Source organism: Pseudophryne corroboree, chromosome 11 (assembly GCF_028390025.1).
Source record: "Pseudophryne corroboree isolate aPseCor3 chromosome 11, aPseCor3.hap2, whole genome shotgun sequence".
Taxonomy (NCBI): Eukaryota; Metazoa; Chordata; class Amphibia; order Anura; family Myobatrachidae; genus Pseudophryne; species Pseudophryne corroboree.
Window position 1 is genome coordinate 65,307,293 of NC_086454.1, and position 21,183 is coordinate 65,328,475.

The 21,183-nt window shown below is 46.3% G+C and overlaps 1 protein-coding gene across 11 annotated transcripts in view; it reads right to left on the bottom strand.

Moving 5' to 3' along the window:
- The window catches only part of PPP6R3 (protein phosphatase 6 regulatory subunit 3), a 318,072-nt gene that overhangs the window by 131,047 nt on the left and 165,842 nt on the right, over positions 1 to 21,183 (bottom strand). For all 11 annotated transcript variants that reach the window (XM_063944360.1, XM_063944362.1, XM_063944364.1 and 8 more), the window contains 5 exons: positions 20,720 to 20,849; positions 20,372 to 20,524; positions 19,329 to 19,475; positions 19,157 to 19,221; positions 16,655 to 16,770 (listed from right to left, as the gene is read on the bottom strand). In XM_063944360.1, coding sequence (XP_063800430.1) covers positions 16,655 to 16,770; positions 19,157 to 19,221; positions 19,329 to 19,475; positions 20,372 to 20,524; positions 20,720 to 20,849 — 611 coding nt within the window. The remainder of the gene's footprint in view (positions 1 to 16,654; positions 16,771 to 19,156; positions 19,222 to 19,328; positions 19,476 to 20,371; positions 20,525 to 20,719; positions 20,850 to 21,183) is intronic.

Below are 21,183 nucleotides of genomic sequence, written 5' to 3' on the forward strand. Positions count from 1 at the left end.
CTCGATTACTTTCAAAAACTGGCGGGGGATCTCATATATAATGCAGAGCCCATATATGCCCATATTTTGCCAGATCAGAGGTTTAATTGCTGCCCAGGGCGCCCCCCCGAGCCCTTACAGTGCCTGCCGTGTGTGTGTGTGTTGTGCGGGAGCAATGGCGCGCAGCGTTACCTCAGTGAAGATCCAAAGTCTTCTGCCGCCTCTGAAGTCTTCTTTCTTCTCACACTCACCCGACTTCTATCTTCCGGCTCTGTGAGGAGGACGGCGGCGCGGCTCCGGGACGAACAGCTAGGAGAGACCTGCGTTCAGACTCCCTCTGGAGCTAATGGTGTCCAGTAGCCTAAGAAGCAGAGCCTAGCAGTTAAGTAGGTCTGCTTCTCTCCCCTCAGTCCCTCGATGCAGAGAGTCTGTTGCCAGCAGGCTCCCGGAAAATAAAAAAACCTAACAAAATTACTTTCGTTCAGGAAACTCAGGAGAGCTCCCGGTAATGCACCCAGTCTCCTCTGGGCACAGTATCAAACCGAGGTCTGAAGGAGGGGCATAGAGGGAGGAGCCAGTGCACACCCATATCTAAAGTTCTTTTTAGTGCTCATGTCTCCTGCGGAGCCCGTCTATTCCCCATGGTCCTTACGGAGTCCCCAGCATTCTCTAGGACGTAAGAGAAATAAATATATATATATATATATATATATATATATATATATATATATATATATATATATATATATATATATATATATACACACATACATATTTTATAGACACATACATATATACATTTATCAGTTAAGCCTGTAATAAGTTTCATCTTGAATATACTTTATAGGGAAGCACATGGCAGGACGCCATTTTAACATTACTTCCTGGTTCTTCTTGCAGGAAGTGTGTTCCCGGTACTACTACACTCGGCCACTGGAGGAGCAGGGGAGTTAGTGGGAATTCTGTACAGCACATGTTTCACCGATTGTACTGTGTCCCACATGTACTGCACTTCGGGCTTATACACACTTCAGTTATATTTTATCGAGTTGTGGGACTTGTCTGTCTTTGTCTACTTGTCTGCACGAAAGGCGGCTAGATCTGAGGCGAGGGTAATACCTCCTGAGATACCAGAAGGGGCTCAGGACAGGTATAGGACTTTGGAAAAATCCAAGTCTAGCTCAATTCCTAAAAATAGTTCTCATTTCTCTTATAAAACTTGCCAGTTTCAGCTATGTTGCATTCCGACGATTCAATACCAAACCCGAATTCTCAAGAACATGAAAGTGAAGTGGTCCAGGAGTCAGATAGTGAGGTTACTGATAGCCCGGCCATTAATGGATCTCATCAGGGCAGTAGGTCAGGTTCTAAATTTTACAGAAACTGAAGAACCTCTTTCAAATGATGAGGTGTTATTTGCTAAAAGACAGTACACCGGTGTGTTTTCCTTATTCAGATTCTCTTAATAAGCAGTTAACAGAAGCATGGAAGAATCCGGATAAACGGTTTTCTATGCCTCTGCGTTTTCTGTTTAGCTACCCGTTCCCAGAGTCTATTACGGCCAAATGGGAAAATCCACCGGCCGCGGATTCCTCAGTGTCGAAACTTTCTAAGAAGTTAACCATTACAGTACCAGCTGCTACGACACTTAAAGATCCGTCAGAGCGTAAGCTAGAAGCTATACTAAAGTCAATGTATACAGCAGCAGGGGTGTTGCTTAGACCTGCTTTGGTTGGAGTTTGGGTTAACTTAGTTGCATGGGCAACACAGCTCAAGTTGGGTCTACAACAGGATGTGTCCGTCGACCAGCTTATACTGCTGGCTGATCACATCTGTGAATCTGCAGAGTATCTAGGTACGGCTTCTATGGATGTCAGCCAGGTTAGTTCTCGCATTTCAGCTTCGCTAGTGGCGGCACGACGTGCACTTTGGCTGCATTCTTCAAACGAGGAATAGAAGCGTTGCCTTATGCTGGCGAGATGTTTGGTCCTGAATTAAACAAATGGTTTTCTCAGGCCACTGGGGGAAGTCTGTTTTCCTTCCATTGCTTCACAAGTTCCTAAACGGAAATACGCTGGCCAGTGTTCAAATCTTTAAAACCTCAGTCCTTTCGAGGCCGCGCTAGATGAACAACCATATAAAATAGACGTGGTAGAGGACGTGGTTTTCAACAAACCACTAATCGTCATCAGGACACAAAGACCGTAGACAAGCCAGTGGCATGACGGGCTTCCAGCCCATCTAGGATCTTCAGTTGTGGAGCATGCCTTCAGACATTTCACTTGGCGTGGTTTCAGACATCTACAGATGGGTGGATCCGCAATTTAGTGTCCAAAGGTCACAAAATAGAGTTTGATTGTGTTCCACCAATGCGCTTTTTCAGGTCTGCCTGTCTCAGGGGACAAAAAGGTGGTTCTGCAAACCGCAATTCAGTCTCTCGTAGATTCAGCAGTTTTAATTCCGGTTCCAGTTCACCAACAGGGTCAAGGTTATTATTCCAGTCTTTGTAGTACAGGTTGAGGATCCCATATCCAAATATTCCGAAATACGGAATATTCCGTAATACAGAATTTGACTGAGATGGAGAGAGTGAAATCTTTGTTTTGTGATGGTTCAATGTACACAAACTTTAATACACCGTTATTAAACATATTGTATTATATGACCTTCAGGCTGTGTGTATAAAACAAATACAAAACAAACAAACAAATGAATTGTGTGAATGTACACACTTTTTCAATGCTAAGTTATTAAAAATATTGGCTAAAATTACCTTCAGGCTGTGTACATAAGGTTTATATGAAACATAAATGCATTCTGTGCTTTGACTTAGGTCCCATAGCCATGATCTCATTATGGTATGCAATTATTCCAAAATACGGAATAATCAGATATCCAAAATACTACTGATTCCAAACATTTTGGATAAGGGATACTCAACCTGTACCAAAGCCGGATGGCTTGGTAAGACCGATATTGAATCTGAAGGTGCTCAATCAGTACGTCACTTACTACAGATTCAAGATAGAATCCATGTGGTCAGTGATTGCAGGTTTAGAACCACAAAAATTCATGATTTCGCTGGATCTCAAGGATGCGTACATACACATTCCAATTTGGCCACCGCATTAAGCGTACTTGAGGTTTGCAGTACAATAACACCATTATCAGTTTCAGGCACTACCGTTTGGCCTCTCGTCAGCACCTCGGATATTCACAAAAGGTGATGTCTGCGATGATCGCATCTCAGATCTCCGGTAGTGATAATAGTTCCGTACTTAAACGATCTGCTCATCAAAGCTCCAGCTCAACAGATACTCCTTCAACATGCCTTACTAACGTACAATGTACTAGTTCATCACGGTTGCATTATCAACTTCAAGAAATCAAGCCCGATTCCATTTCAGAGAATTCAATTCCTAGGAATGATTATCGATACGGTAGATCAACGAATTTACATGCCAGAACAGAAAAGCACAGAGAATTCGTTATCTGGTACAGCTGGTGCTCAAACCACAGACTGTCTCTGTGCATTTGTGCATGCGACTGTTAGGAAAGATGATGGCGTCTTTCAAAGCACTCCAGTTCGGAAGATTTCACTCACGTCCTTTCAAGTGGATCTTCTAGCACAGTGGTCAGGCTCGCATCTTCAAATCCATCAGTTGGTGCGGTTGTCTCCAAGAGCCAGAGTATCACTACTCTGGTGGCTCGAAGTACACAACCTCAGCGCAGGAAAAAGGTTCGGGGTCTGGAATTGGGTAATTCTGACAACGGACGCAAGTTTCAGTGGTTGGGGAGCAGTGGTCCTAAATTGTCAGTTTCAGGGTCTTTGACCGAGAAAGATTACTGTCAATAAATGTCCTGGAACTCAGGGCAATTTACAACGCGCTGTGACAGGCAGTGAACATGCTCCAATCTCAGACTGCCCAGGTTCAGTCAGGCAACACAACGGCAGTCGCACACATCAAACAAGGAGGAACTCGTAGTCGCATAGCCATGCGGGAAGTTCCTCGAATCCTGAATTGGGCCGAGCATCACCAAGTGATATTGTCGGCAGTGTGGACAACTCGGAAGCGGATTATCTCAGCCGTCAGTATTTTCATCCAGGAGAATGGGCATTTAATTCAGAAGTGTTCCAGATGTTGGTCCAACAGTGGGGTTACCCACAGGAGAATCTCATGGCAGTGCACGACAGTCATCATAGGAGTGCCTCATTGGCCTCGGAGAGCGTGGTTCTCAGATCTTCGCGGTTTAGTCGCAAACGAACCGTGGATGCTCCAGCTACGTCCAGACATGCTACAGCAGGGTCCGTTCCTGTACCACGATTTAGCGTGGCGGCGTTTGACGGGGTGACTGTTGAAACGAGAGGGCATTACAGTATCGGTTATACCAACCATGTTACGTGCTAGGAAGCCAGTTACAGCAGCTCATTACCACAGAATTTGGTGTGTTTATATAGGTTAGTGTGAAGCACGGAGTTTTCCGACATCTTTCAAGTTATCCCGTCTCTTGCTATTTTTACAGACGGGGTTAGATGGAGGACTAAGTTTATCTACACTAAAAGGTGCAGGTTTCAGCTTGTCAATTTACTTTCAAAGGCGTTTGGCCCTTTTGCCAACAGTTCACACTTCGCTGCAAGGTGTCATGGGAGTTCAACAGCCATTTATACCACCTACAGTGCCATGGGACTTGAATCTGGTTTTCGATTTTTTGCAGTCCTCAATTTTTTTTTTTAACCCTTACAACAAGTGGATGTTAAGTGTCTAACTTGGAAAACTGTTTTTCTCCTAGCCTTAGCTTCAGCAAGGCGAGTTTCAGAGTTTGGTGCCTTGTCATGCAAGCCACCATATCTGGTGTTTCATAATGATAGAGCGGAACTTCAAAACGAATCCCGCTTTCCTACAAAAGGTGGTATCTTCTTTTCACATCAATCAACCAATCGACGTCCCTGTATTATCGGAAGGTGCAGGAACTCCAGCTACTGTGGATGTGGTACGCGCACTATGCGTCTATGTAGCCCGAACATCAACCGTGCGCAAGACTGGTGCATTGTTTGTTCTCTATGATGCAGTCAAGATGGGTTGGCCAGCTTCCATGCAGACCTTGGCCAGATGGATCAAGCTGACCATACGTCAGACGTACCTTCATGCTAGTTGACAACCGCCTGCATCAGTTTCAGCTCATTGCACACGTTCAGTGGGAACGTCATGGGCGGCAGGTCGTGGAGCTTCTACGACTCAACTTTGCCGTGTGGCAACATGGTCTTCAGTGCACACATTTGTGCACTTTTACAAGTTTGATAGGTTTGCGGCATCAGCATCTAGCTTTGCCCGTCTGGTGTTACAGGTGCCAACCAGCTCTCCCGCCCAAGGGAGAAACTTTGGTACGTCTCAAGAGTACTCCAGTGACCCCTAGTGGATGAAAAATATAATTTTGGTACTTACCAGAAGTAAATCCTTTTCTTTGAATCCACAGGGTGCACTGGACGCCCACCCAGAGCAGTTTCACCTGGTTTGTGGTCAGTTCAGTATATCTTATGGCAACACATTCTCAGACTTGAACAAATGTTAGGTGATTGTTAGCTATTGTCGTGTCATCTTTATAGTTGTCCATTAGGTTATGTGTCAACTTCATTGTTGTCAGTTATGTTATATGTAATACTCCATTGATTCCATCTATCGCTCCTATTCTGCTCAGTAAAAAACACTGAAGCATCTTGGGAGTATGGAGGGGGTGGAGGGTTACTAATTTAAATATTTAATTGTGCCTAACCCTGCTAACGCCCATCCATATCCCAAGAGTACTCCAGTGCCCCCTGTGGATTCAAAGAAAATGATTTATCTGGTAAGTGCCAAAACCCTATTTTAAATTACCTACCGGTAAACTCTTTTCTCGCAGTCCATAAGGGATATTGGGGAGAGACTTAGTACGATGGGGTATAGACGGTGTCCAAAGGAGACGGTGCACTTTAAATTTCTTCAGTGGGTGTGCTGGCTCCTCCCCTCTATGCCCCCTCCCTCTAAGTAAAACAGTGCCCAAAGGAGAAAGGACATATATGAGAGAAGGAACATGACAAAGAGCGGTGAGATTTAACACCAGCACACCACGAACATATAACAACCAGCAACAGCTGAACAGGTAACCACATAACAGATAACCTGCAGAAAAGTCAACGCACTGAGGTGGGCGCCCAATATCCCTTATAGACTACGAGAAAAGTATTTACCGGTAGGTAATTAAAATCCTATTTTCTCTAGCATCCATAAGGGATATTGGGAAGACTTCATACGATGGGGACGTCCCAAAGCTTCCAGAACAGGCGGGAACGTGCGGAGACTGCTGCAACACCGCCTGCCCAAACTCTTTGGCCAGGGTATCAAACTTGTAGAACTTTAAAGGTGTTCTTCCCTGACCAGGGAGCAGCTCAGCATAGTTGCAAGGCAGAGACTCCACGGGCAGCCACCCAGGAAGAGCCCACCGATCTTGTAGAGTGAGCTTTCAGAGACTTAGGAACAGGTAAGGCTGCCAACACATAGGCCTAAGCCAATGAGCAATTGGACTGCTTTGAAGCAGGACAATCCTTTTTCTGTGCATCATAGAGCACGAACAAGGAATCAGTCTTTCTGATCAGAGCCATCCGCTTGACATAGATCTTCAAGGCTCGAACCGCACCTAATGCCTCCGGAAGAACAGAAGTGTCAGAACTGGGTAGAACCACAATAGGCTGATTCAGGTGAAATGCAGAGACAACCTTCAGCAGGAACTGCTGCCTAGTCCTGTGCTCCACTCTGTCCTCGTAAAAGACCAAGTATGGACTTTTACACGATAAGGCCCCCAATTCTGAGAAACGCCCAGCAGAAGCCAGGGCCAGTAACATCACTGTCTTCCATGTGGAGGTACATGTCTTCTACCGTCAGCGGCTCAAACCAGGAGGACTGTAGAAATGCCAACACCACATGCAAATCCCAGGGCAACGCAGGCAGCACAAAAGGAGGTTGTATGTGGAGTATCCCTTGCAAGAAGGTCTGAACTTCTGGCAACAATGCCAATTTCTTCTGGAAGAAAATGGAGAGAGCTTAAATCTGGACCTTAATGGAATCCAGACGCAAGCCCTTATCCACACCAGCCTGCAGGAAAACATAAGAAACGTCCCAAGTGGAACTTTGCAGGTGGATACATGCATTCCTCACACCAAGAGACATATCTACTCCATATATGATGATAGTGTTTTGACGTCACAGGTTTCCTGGCCTGAACCATGGTAGCAATAACCTTCTTGGAAAGGCCCTCGTGAGCTAGGATGTTCCGTTCAACCTCCATGCCATCAAACTAAGTCGCCGTAAGTCCGGATAGACGAACAGTCCTTGTTGAAGATGATCGCTTCTTAGTGGTAGAGGCCAATGGTCTTCGACAGATATGTCCCTCCGAGGCCAATCCAGGGCAATCACAATTGCCTGGAATCCCTGATGTCAGATTCGCTTGAGTACCCTTGGGAGCAACGGAATCAGAGGAAACAGGTAGACCAGCCGGTAAGGCCAAGGCAGTGCGTCCACTGCCTTCCCCTGAGGGTCCCTGGTTCGAGAGCAATACCAGTGAAGTTTCTTGCCGAGAAGCCATCATGTTGATCTGCGGGCAGCCCCACCAGTGGGTGATCTGGTGGAACACCTGAGGGTGGAGACCCCACTGTCCCGGGTGGAGGCCGTGACGACTGAGGAAGTAGGAGGCGACCATCTTCCCCAACAATCTGATGCAAAGATGGATGGATACACGAGCAGGTCGGAGAACCATGCGGACTATCTCCTGAAGTGTTCTCACCTTGTCCTCCGGGAGGAACACCTTCTGGGCCATCGTATCCAATAACATCCACAAGAACAGGAGCTACTGAGACAGTTCCTGGTGGGACTTCTGTAGATTGAGAATCCACCCATGGTGATACAGAAGTTGGATAGTGTGATCGATATGGAAACAGTAAAAGCTCCCTGGATCTTGCTTTTATCAGAAGATCGTCCAGGTAAGGGACAACACTGACCCCCTGGACCCGGAGTTGAAACATAATCTCCGCCATCACCTTCGTGAACACCCTCGGAGCTGTGGACAGGCCAAAGGGTAGTGCCTGGAACTGGTAGTGATCGTCCAGTAAGGCAAACCTCAGAAAAGCCTGATGAGGTAGCCAAATTGGAATATGAAGGTAGGCGTCTTTTATATCCAAGGAAAACAGGAACTCCTGTTCTTCCAGGCCCGCAATCACTGCCTTCAGGGATTCCATTTTTAACTTAAACCTTTAGGTAAGGGTTCAATGACTTTAGATTCAAAAATAAGAATTTACTTACCGATAATTCTATTTCTCATAGTCCGTAGTGGATGCTGGGGACTCCGTCAGGACCATGGGGAATAGCGGGCTCCGCAGGAGACAGGGCACATCTAAAAAAGCTTTTAGGTCACATGGTGCGTACTGGCTCCTCCCCCTATGACCCTCCTCCAAGCCTCAGTTAGGTACTGTGCCCGGACGAGCGTACACAATAAGGAAGGATCTTGAATCCCGGGTAAGACTCATACCAGCCACACCAATCACACCGTACAACTTGTGATCTGAACCCAGTTAACAGTATGATAACAAAACGAAGTAGCCTCTGAAAAGATGGCTCACAACAACAGTAATAACCCGATTTTGTAACAATAACTATGTACAAGCATTGCAGACAATCCGCACTTGGGATGGGCGCCCAGCATCCACTACGGACTATGAGAAATAGAATTATCGGTAAGTAAATTCTTATTTTCTCTAACGTCCTAGTGGATGCTGGGGACTCCGTCAGGACCATGGGGATTATACCAAAGCTCCCAAACGGGCGGGAGAGTGCGGATGACTTTGCAGCACCGAATGAGAAAACTCCAGGTCCTCTGTAGCCAGAGTATCAAATTTGTAAAATTTTACAAACGTGTTCTCCCCTGACCACGTAGCTGCTCGGCAAAGTTGTAATGCAGAGACCCCTCGGGCAGCCGCCCAAGATGAGCCCACCTTCCTTGTGGAGTGGGCCTTTACAGATTTAGGCTGTGGCACGCCTGCCACAGAATGTGCAAGTTGGATTGTGCTACAGATCCAACGTGCAATCGTCTGTTTAGACGCAGGAGCACCCATCTTGTTGGGTGCATACAATGTAAACAACGAGTCAGTTTTTCTGACTCCAGCTGTCCTTGAAATATATATTTTTAATGCTCTGACAACGTCCAGTAACTTGGAGTCCTCCAAGTCGCTAGTAGCCGCAGGCACCACAATAGGCTGGTTTAAGTGAAATGCCGAAACCACCTTAGGGAGAAATTGAGGACGTGTCCTCAATTCTGCCCTGTCCGAATGGAATATCAGATATGGGCTCTTGTATGACAAAGCTGCCAACTCTGAAACTCTCCTGGCAGAAGCCAGGGCCAACAGCATGGTTACCTTCCATGTAAGGTATTTTAATTCTACCGATTTTAACGGCTCAAACCAATGAGATTTGAGAAAATTTAGAACCACGTTCAAATCCCACGGTGCCACTGGAGGCACTATTGGGGGTTGTATATGTAGTACACCTTTGACAAAAGTTTGTACTTCAGGCACTGACGCCAATTCCTTCTGGAAGAAAATTGATAAGGCCGTAATTTGAACTTTAATGGACCCCAATTTTAGGCCCATAGACAATCCTGCTTGCAGGAAATGTAAGAATCGACCCAATTGAAATTCTTCCGTTGGAGCCTTCTTGGCCTCACACCACGCAACATATTTTCGCCAAATGCGGTGATAATGTTGTACAGTCACTTCCTTTCTAGCCTTAATCAAGGTAGGAATAACTTCCTCTGGAATGCCCTTTTCTTTTAGAATCCGGCGTTCAACCGCCATGCCGTCAAACGCAGACGCGGTAAGTCTTGGAACATACAAGGTCCCTGCTGAAGCAGATCCCTTCTTAGAGGTAGAGGCCACGGATCCTCCGTGAGCATCTCTTGAAGTTCCGGATACCAAGTTCTCCTTGGCCAGTCCGGAGCCACCAGTATCGTTCTTACTCCTCTTTTCCGTATAATTCTCAGTACCTTTGGTATGAGAGGCAGAGGAGGGAACACATACACTGACTGGTACACCCACGGTGTTACCAGAGCGTCCACAGCTATTGCCTGAGGGTCTCTTGACCTGGCGCAATACCTGTCCAATTTTTTGTTGAGGCGAGACGCCATCATGTCTACCTTTGGTTTTTCCCAACGGTTCACAATCATGTGGAAAACTTCTGGATGAAGTCCCCACTCTCCCGGGTGAAGGTCGTGTCTGCTGAGGAAATCTGCTTCCCAGTTGTCCACTCCCGGGATGAACACTGCTGACAGTGCTATGACATGATTCTCCGCCCAGCGCAGAATCCTTGCAGCTTCTGCCATTGCACTCCTGCTTCTCGTGCCGCCTTGTCGGTTTACGTGGGCGACTGCCGTGATGTTGTCGGACTGGATCAACACCGGCTGACCCTGAAGCAGCGGTTTTGCCAGACTTAGAGCATTGTAGATCGCTCTTAGCTCCAGTATATTTATGTGAAGAGACGTCTCCAGGTTTGACCACACGCCCTGGAAGTTTCTTCCCTTTGTGACTGCTCCCCAACCTCGTAGGCTGGCATCCGTAGTCACCAGGACCCAGTCCTGTATGCCGAATCTGCGGCCCACTAACAGATGGGCAGTCTGCAGCCACCACAGGAGAGACAACCTTGTTCTCGGTGACAGTGTTATCCGCTGATGCATGTGCAGATGCGATCCGGACCATTTGTCCAGCAGATCCCACTGAAATGTCCGTGCATGGAATCTGCCGAATGGAATCGCTTCGTACGAAGCCACCATCTTTCCCAGGACTCTTGTGCATTGATGTACTGACACCGTTCCTGGTTTTAGGAGGTTCCTGACAAGTTCGGATAACTCCCTTGCTTTCTCTTCCGGGAGAAATACCTTTTTCTGAACCGTGTCCAGAATCATACCCAGGAACAGCAGATGCGTTGTCGGGGTCAATTGAGATTTTGGAAGATTTAGAATCCACCCGTGTTGCTGAAGCACTACTTGTGTTAGCGTCACACCGACTTCCAGCTGTTCTCTGGACTTTGCCCTTATCAGGAGATCGTCCAAGTAAGGGATAATTAATACGCCTTTTCTTCGTAGAAGAACCATCATTTCGGTCATTACCTTGGTAAAGACCCGAGGGGCCGTGGACAAACCAAACGGCAGCGTTTGAAACTGATAATGACAGTCTTGTATCACGAACCTGAGATACCCTTGGTGTGAGGGGTAAATCGGGACATGTAGATAAGCATCTTTTATGTCCAAGGACACCATAAAGTCTCCTTCTTCCAGATTCGCTATCACTGCCCTGAGTGACTCCATCTTGAACTTGAATTTCTGTATGTACAGGTTCAAGGATTTCAGATTTAGAATAGGCCTTACCGAACCGTCCGGTTTCGGTACCACAAATAGAGTGGAATAATGCCCCTTTCCCTGTTGTAGGAGGGGTACCTTGACTATCACCTGCTGAGAATACAGCTTGTGAATGGCTTCCAAAACCGACGTCCTTTCTGAGGGAGACGTTGGTAAAGCAGACTTTAGGAACCGGCGAGGGGGAAACCTTTCGAACTCCAGCATGTAACCCTGAGATATTATCTGCAGGACCCACGGGTCCACTTGTGAGTGAGCCCATTGATTGCTGAAAATCTTGAGTCGACCCCCCACCGTTCCTGGGTCCGCTTGTAAAGCCCCAGCGTCATGCTGATGGCTTTGTAGAAGCCGGGGCGGGCTTCTGTTCCTGGGCAGGGGCTGCGTGCTGCCCTTTCTTACCCTTTCCTCTGCCTCTCGGCAGATAAGACTGTCCTTTTGGTCGCTTTTTATAGGAGCGAAAGGACTGCGGCTGAAAAGACGGTGTCTTTTTCTGTTGTGAAGGGGTCTGAGGTAAAAAGGTGGATTTGCCGGCAGTTGCCGTGGTCACCAGGTCCGAAAGACCGACCCCAAACAATTCCTCTCCTTTATATGGCAATACTTCCATATGCCTCTTGGAATCCGCATCACCTGACCACTGTCGCGTCCATAAACTTCTTCTGGCAGATATGGACATCGCGCTTACTCTTGATGCTAGAGTACAAACATCCCTCTGAGCATCTCGCATATAAAGAAAAGCATCCTTTAATTGCTCTAGAGTCAATAAAATACTGTCCCTATCCAGGGTCTCAATATTTTCAGTCAGAGAATCCAACCACACTACCCCAGCACTGCACATCCAGGCTGAGGCTATTGCCGGTCGCAGTATAACACCAGTATGTGTGTATATACTCTTCAGTGTAGTTTCCAGCCTCCTATCTGCTGGATCCTTGAGGGCGGCCGTATCAGGAGACGGCAACGCCACTTGCTTTGATAAACGTGTGAGCGCCTTATCCACCTTAGGGGGTGTTTCCCAGCGCGCCCTAACCTCTGGTGGGAAAGGGTATAATGCCAACAACTTCTTTGAAATTAGCAATTTTCTATCGGGGGTAACCCACGCTTCATCACACACATCATTCAATTCCTCTGATTCTGGGAAAAATACAGGTAGTTTTTTCACCCCCCACATAATACCCCTTTTTGAGGTACCAGCAGTATCAGAGATCTGTAACGCCTCCTTCATTGCCGTGATCATATAACGTGTGGCCCTATTGGAAAATACGTTTGTTTCTTCACCGTCGACACTAGATTCATCTGTGTCGGTACCCGTGTCGACTGACTGAGGTAAAGGACGTTTTACAGCCCCTGACGGTGTCTGAGACGCCTGAACCGGTACTAACTGGTTTGCCGGGCGTCTTATTTCGTCAACTGACTTTTGCAGTGTGCTGACATTATCACGTAATTCCATAACTAAAGCCATCCATTCCGGTGTCGACTCCCTAGGGGGTGACATTACCATCATCGGCAATTGCTCTGCCTCCACACCAACATCGTCCTCATACATGTCGACACACACGTACCGACACACAGCAGCCACACAGGGAATGCTCTAATCGAAGACAGGACCCCTTAGCCCTTTGGGGAGACAGAGGGAGAGTTTGCCAGCACACACCAAAAGCGCTATAAATGTATAAAAACAACCCTAGAAGGTGTTGTTTACTATATATGCGCTCTTAATATATAAATATCGCCAATTTATGCCCCCCTTCTCTTTGTTACCCTGTTTCTGTAGTGCAGTGCAGGGGAGAGTCCTGGGAGCCTTCCTCACCAGCGGAGCTGAGCAGGAAAATGGCGCTGAGTGCTGAGGAGAATAAGCTCCGCCCCTTTTTCGGCGGGATTTTTCTCCCGGTTTTTAAGAAACTGGCCTGGGTCAAAATACATACATATAGCCTTAATGGGTATATGTGATGTATTTCTTTTGCCACTAAAGGTAATTATATTGCTGCCCAGGGCGCCCCCAGCAGCGCCCTGCACCCTCCGTGACTGAGTCAGTGAGCCGTGTGACAACAATGGCGCACAGCTGCAGTGCTGTGCGCTACCTTCATGAAGACTGTGGAGTCTTCTGCCGCCTGTTTTCCGGACCTCCGTTCTGCCGTTTCTTCAGCGTCTGTAAGGGGGATCGGCGGCGCGGCTCCGGGACGAACCCCAGGCTGACCTGTGTTCCGACTCCCTCTGGAGCTGTGTCCAGTAGCCTAAGACTCCAATCCATCCTGCACGCAGGTGAGTTGGATATCTCTCCCCTAAGTCCCTCGATGCAGTGATCCTGTTGCCAGCAGGAATCACTGAGATTGAAACCTAAAAAAAAACTTTTCTAAACAGCTCTTTAAGAGAGCCACCTAGATTGCACCCTCTCGGACGGGCACAAAAACCTAACTGAGGCTTGGAGGAGGGTCATAGGGGGAGGAGCCAGTACGCACCATGTGACCTAAAAGCTTTTTTAGATGTGCCCTGTCTCCTGCGGAGCCCGCTATTCCCCATGGTCCTGACGGAGTCCCCAGCATCCACTAGGACGTTAGAGAAATGGGCCGTACTGAGCTGTCTGGCTTTGGAACAACAAACAGGTTGGAGTAATAACCCCTGCCTTGTTGTGGTATCGGTTCCGGAACAATGATGTGGGACTGGACCAACTTTCGGATGGTCTGGTGTAACGTAACCTGCGTATCCTCCAAAGCTGGTAAGTTTGATTTGAAAAATCGTTGGGGAGGAGCACCGTTGAACTCCAGCTTATAGCCCTGAGAAATGATGCTCCTTACCAAGGTATCTTTGCAGGAGCTTTCCCAGATGCGGCTGAAGTGACGCAGTTGGGCTCCCACCTCGAGATCTCCTCGGGGTGGATGGGCAGAGTCATGCTGAGGACTTAGTGGAAGCAGAACTGGTGCTCTATTCCTGAGAACCGGTGGTTGCATGTCTTTTGGACTTACCTCTGGCACCCCTGTTTGCATTGGAGGCCCTAGAACGAAATCTGTTATATTGAAATGACTGAACAGACGGCCCTGGGTAGGAACGCCTAGCCGGCAGAGCAACAGAGGGGAGAAATGTGGATTTCCCAGCAGTGACTTTGGAAATCCACGTATCCAACTCAACCCCAAAGAGCCATTCCCGTGAAAATGGGATGGATTCCACATTGCGCTTTGATTCTGCATCTGCTATACAATGATGCAACCTCAAAGCCCTGCGTCACGACACTGCAGAAGTCCTAGCATTAATATTCCCCATGTCCTTGAGCGAGTCACACAGGAAGCGTGTAGTGTCCTGTATGTACTTGAGGAGAGTCCCCATAGTGACCAGAGGCATAAACCCTGAGAGACCCTCCTGAATCTGAGTAGCCCACGTGTGAATGGCATGGGTCATCCAGCAACCTGCTATGACCGGCCTCTGCGATATACCGGCTCCCATGTAAATAGATTTGAGGGTAGTTATCTTTCTATCCCCAGTATCCTTCATGGTAAAGGAGGCAAGGGCAGGCAGCACCGCCTTTTTGGACAGTCGAGAGACTGATACGTCAACCCCCGGGGGCTCTTACCAGAATTTCCTACCTGCAGGATCAAATGAGAAAGTGCGCAAAAACATTTGACATTTTTTGTCTGTATTTTTCCAGGCCAACTTAAATAGGTCATCTAACTCTGCAGAATCATGGAAAGTGACATTTGGCTTGTTTTGTGTAAAGAAAAAACAACTGCTGTGACGCAAAGTACTCTAGAGGGAGCTTTAACACGTCTCATATAGCTAGAACGAGGGGTTTAAAACCCTGAGCAGAATCAGGATCCCCACTAATGGGATCTAAGTCCTCCCCATCTGAATCAGAGAGTATGGAGGGTAAACCACGCTTTTGTGGACCCGCAGAGATGGAAGGCTGTGTAACATCTGCCCTAATAGCTAAATCTGAAACAGCCTGTTGTAGTAGTTGAATCTTCTGTACATTAGCTGACAGTTGTGATGACATATCAGACATCACAGTTTTAAAAGCCTCTAGCCAGGAGGGCTCTGGACCCTCTCCCCCAGCTCTTCACTGAGTTGTGAAGATTGGCTGCATTGTTCACATGAAACAGAATCAGTAGATAAGGGAGAGAATCTTGTGTGGCATACAGTACAGAGTTTGTGTTTACTCATGCTTACAATAATCACAATAACATACACACAGACCGTAATACTGGTCAAGCCTGCCCTTAATGCGAGAGGAGACACACACACAGAGAGACACCAGCACACTCCTAGTTGTACAGCCCCAGTGAGGCTGTCTGCTAATTATATTACAGTGAAACACTAATAAATTCTGTCCTGTAGAGGACCCAGATTGTGTATAATAGCGGCTCTCCCCCTCTGCTACACCCTGTACCAGTTTTCCAGCACGTCTTGGGAGTCAGGAAGCGCTGTGTGTGCTGCTGCAGTAAGCAGAGGAAAGTGCCAAAATGCCTCTGGTTCCGCTCTGAGGTAGCTCCGCCCCCTCTTTCCCCCCCATGGCGCAGAGGCTACAGCGGTTTTTTATACTGGCAATGTCTCCAAACACGCTTAAAAACATTGCACCAGTGCTAGTTTAAGCCATCCTGAGCCAGTTTACACGGAGGGGGGCTCTAGTGGGTCTCCCCAGGAGCATCCCATATGCCGCGCCCGCATTCAGCCGCACTTTGAACCGGAGTGCCCCCCTAGCGGGGCCCCCGGCTTCTACTCACCACAGTCTTCACCTTCAGGCATTTGTTAGGGGTGTGCGGTGTGCTGTGATTGCGACAGCTAAGGTGCAGTGACCCGCTGAACAAACAACCTCTCAGGACGGTGGTCCTGCAGCTGGGAAGCGTCACGGACACCTCGCAAGGCCGGTGACCATCCCACCAACTCCCACGGTGCAGGTATGCTGTTGGTCCAAACAGCATACCGAATATAACAAACTTAAAAAAACTCTCTGGAGCTGCAGAGTTGTGCACCCTCTCCTGAGGGCACTTTTTTCTAAATTGCCTGTGGGAGGGGGCATAGAGGGGAGGAGGCAGCACACCCAGTGAAGAAGTATAAAGTGCACCGGCTTCTCTGGACCCCGTCTATACCCCATCGTACTAAGTCTCCCCAATATCACCTATGGATGCTAGAGAAATAAGAGTCACGGGTGGTCGTTTAAGAGTTAAATCACACAAGGACACTTAAGGCTGCCATCATATAAGCGTAGCTTAGCCTTGCAAAAAATAAAAAAAAACACAAGAATAAATACAGCTGCACATACCTTTAATAAGTTGATGTGCTAGTGTACTGTTTGGCCCCTTTTCAATGCTGTGCACTATACAGTTTGCGATTCTCGTTAAGTGGCCCATGTATCCGTACCGCTGTCCTCCTTCAGACCTGAAATATATCTGAACATGTAACAAAGATCGGCTAACTTTCCAAACAATTGCAGAATCCGTAAGTGACAAGGCAGCTGCCATCTACAAGATTAACATTTCAGTAGAAACATAGGAGGGGGGGTTTGGGAGAAAAAAAAAAAAAATCTTACAAAGTACATTGATTATATGTAATTCTAAATTTTGAGATTTTGGATTTGTGGTTTTCTTAAACTGTAAGCCACAATCATCAAAATTATAACAAATAAAGGCTTAAAATCTCAGTTTGCATGTAATGAGTCTATATAATATATTAGTTTCACCTTTTAAAGTTGAATCACTGAAATAAATTAATTTTTACACGATATTCTAATTTTCTGAGTTTCACTTGTTTCACTTGTAGGACTCTGAAGCTGCGTTGATCAACAGGTCTTCCAGATAGAGGTATGAGTGTGATGCCTTTTGTTCTTTGAAAAGCCATCATGGGAGACATGAAGTTTGTGAATACTCTGAGCAGTGGGGATCAGTATGATATCCTGGCAGTCAGGAGAAAGATGCCGGGATCCCGACAGCCGAATACCGGCAGTGAGCACATTGTGTCCCCTCGTGGTATCACCACGCTTCAGTCCCGGTGACGCCACAGGGTTATATTTCCCCTCGTGTGGTGGCATGGACCAACACATGAGTGGGGCTTTCGGGTGGCGATCAGGATTTTGGCAACGCTCTCCTGACAGCCGGGATACAGACTACCGGTAAACTGAATGCCTCCCGAGTAGTGTACAGCAGTGGCCAAAAGTTGAGAATGTAACAAATATTGTTTTTCCACAAAGTTTGCTACTTTCTTGTTTTTAGACTTTTTTGGCAGAGGTTACTACGGTATACTGAAGTAAAATTACAAGCATTTCATACGTGTCAAAGGCTTTTATTGAGCATTAGATTAAGTTTATGCAAAAATATTTTTTCAAGATTTCTGTAATTCGCCCTGGCATGCTGTCAACCAACTTCTGGGCCACATACTGACTGATGGCCGCCCATTCTTGCCTAATCAATGCTTGGAGTTTGTCAGAATGTGGGTTTTTGTTTGTCCACCCGCCCCTTGAGCTGGGAGGCAAATCCCGGGATCGGCAGGATCCTGGGATTTAGGCCAAAAAACGGCTGGTATTTAATCCTGGGATTGGAAGCGCCAATCCCGAGAATTGAGGAATCAGGCGGCCCTTTGTTTTTTTTGAAGCCGGGCAGTGTTGAACATCCTCAGGACACTCTGGAGGATTAATCACAAATTCTCAATGGGATTAAGGTCTGGGTAAATTTCCTAGCCACTGACCCAAAATTTCAATGTTTTGTTCCCCGAGCCACTTAGTTATCACTTTTGCCTTATGGCAAGATGCGCCATCATGCTGGAAAAGGCACTGTTCATCACCAAACTGTTGAATGGTTGGGAGACGTTGCTCTTGGAGCATGGTTTGGTACCATTCATTATTAATGGCTGTGTTCTTAGGCAAAATTGTGAGTAATCCCAATCCCTTGACCGAGAAGCAACCCCACACATGAATGGTCTCAGGATGCTTTACTGTTGGCATGACAGGACTGATGGTAGCGCTCCCTTTTCCTTCTGAGGAAACCGCAAGCGTTAACGGCAGAGAAACACGTCAAGGACCACTGGTACAAGGATACTGAGCATGCACCTATCTGCTTTATTTTATGGAGGATCCTGGTTTACTTTGACCCCCTTTACAGAGACCGCGGACGTTGTCCTCCCTCGGATGGATGTAGTGCCGGGAACTTGATGGAGTAAGAGGCTCGTCGCTGTTAAACGGTGTATTACATTAGAGATGCTACCTGCATTTAAACACACTAACAAGGAGCAAACACTAGAGGTTTGCGTGAGGCGTGCCTAACTCCAGTCAAACATCCTCATGCTACTGCCAGCTCCAACCGAACGGGCACGTAAGAGTTTCATCTTTCTTTAAGGAGGTCAAGCATAATGCCTTTTTCAACATCCGTGGGGATATTATTCAGTATTGTGGTCTATTACCAGGTACTCCGTGTATATTATTAACTAAAGTGGCTACTAAGCACTTATTTGAATTGGGGCCACCTCAAGGACCATATATGGAACAGTGTCCTCTTCTTTGATTTATTCTATAGCAATTAAGCCATTTAAATTCTTTGTGAATTGAAGGCAACTGTGTTTTTATTAAATTGCTATATGTGTATGCTTTATATATATTTTATTAATTGATCTAAAATTACATTTTTAGTATTCAAAATTGTCAGCGTTCTCTTATCCCAGTTTACTCTCGTGTCGAATTGTTGCTTATAAAATAGTGTGAATACAATAGACTCCCAAATAGCTTCTACTTTTAACTAAACCAGCAGTTAAAGGACACTTCTGAAGAGATACTTACTGTCTTTTTTCATTCAAGGACCATGCTTCAAGTATTCGGTCTATTAAGTGGCATTTCAAGAACAGCTACAAGAGAGGAGCAAACAAATGTGAAAGAAAAGAAAAAAAAAAAAAAACCAAAACACATTTCTACAAATGAAGTGGATAAAGAATATAAGTGAATGGTGACTCACGTGTTTTAATAAGATATGATCCCCTGAAACGTTCTGCTCATTAATCGTGCTATCCGTACTCTCACCAGGACTAGCAAGAATCAATGCAATGCAGATTTCTACTTGCGTGTGAAGGAAGTTGTTCCACGTGTATTTGAAAAACATGTCCTGGGAAAGAGAATATTAAAGAGTACGCATTATATATGCAAGACCACACATACCAATTTTCTGTATTGGTCTGACTAGCTGAGCTACAAAAATTTTAAGAACTCTGCTCAGGAGGCTCCCTAATTGGGGTGGGCAAAGATGAGGCCAGGCTCTCGGATCTGCCTATTTACATTCCCTAGTGAAATGTGCAGCCAAGTGGGCTTGATGCAATTTGCGACTGGCAGAGCTGGCTTTGTAAATATTAAACAACCCTGTCAAGGTTAGAAATTTATACCTTCAACCAGAGGCGGATTGGCCATAGGGCCCACAGGGAAGATTCCCGGTGGGCCGACGCACCAGTGGGGCCTGTTTTGTTTGAGGACATGTGGTCCTATTTATAGACCTAATGAATAAGATGCAAAATAATTTGCATATATGCAAATGACTTTGCCACTTAGCCTGTGATTGCAGATGATCTAGTGTATGCCCTGTCTGCCTGCTTGGCTGACATATAAGATTGAGTGAATAGTGATTGGAATACTGTTATAAGCAAGAAAATATATCTTTCTAAAGAATGATATAGTTTCCTAAATTCTGAAGGTGTTTCATATAATGTGTTCATAATATTTAATTTTATTTCCTTTTAACTTCCCCCTTGATGCTAGACATGCCCACTATCTGAAAAGTCTTGGGGGGAGGGTGCTGCTGCCATGGCCCACAGCTAGACCTTACACCTCTGGTGCTGCCCATGTGGGGCCACTAGCACAAATTTTTCCAGGGCCGCTTTTTGTTCCCAATCCGCCCCTGCCTTCAACTACTACTTATTTGAGAGTACTTTAACTTTGTTAATCTCACATGTTACCAAAGTGCTATTTTAGGAGCAAGTTACAGATTCTGCTCAACAAACCACTACTTACCAAGATAACTCCTACAGTGTTCAGCTCTATTAACTCCACATTAATACTGTGTGTATTCGTCTGCAGAAGACTTGCTATTAGTCTGATCACATTTAACCGAGTATTTCCTACAGGTGGATCTAGTATTCCCCATGTTGTCTTCATGACATCAGTCTAAAAAAATAAAAGAAATGTAAAGATCAAAATAAGGCAAAACACAAATCAACCTTTACAGATACACGGTTTGGTAGGAAACAAACTGGAGTAATAAAGACATGCAACAATGGGCAGAACAAGGCAATGATCATTAAAAGTAACTAGTGTGAATGGCTGGTTACATTATAGCTATACTGTAAGAGCAGAGATTACTTTTGGAGGGTCCAGAAGTAGCTGGTGAAAGGATGGAAGCTTTTCCTGAATAGCAGTCAAAACGGTTTTGTTTACTGAAAAAACAGAATGGTTGATGCCAGGAGGACAAAGGTCTATGTGCCCTTCAAACCTGAAACAAAATAAAAAAAATAAAAATACATGTTAACCACTACTGAAAATTGCCCTACAATTAACAGCTAACACACGTGACTGGCGCTCGGGATACAGAGCAATCAAGAGGTCAGCAGACAGAATGCCGACCCACAGGGACGATTCCCATTCGTGGGTGTCCAAAACACCCCGTAGGGATCTATTCAAGAAGCGGTTAAAAGTGTGGAGAAGCGAGCCTGTGGAGAAGTTACCCATGGCAACCAATCAGCTGCTTCGCACAATTGGACAGTATGCAAATTATAAATGTTACTTCAATGCTGATTGGTTGACATGGGAAACTTCTCCACTGGCTG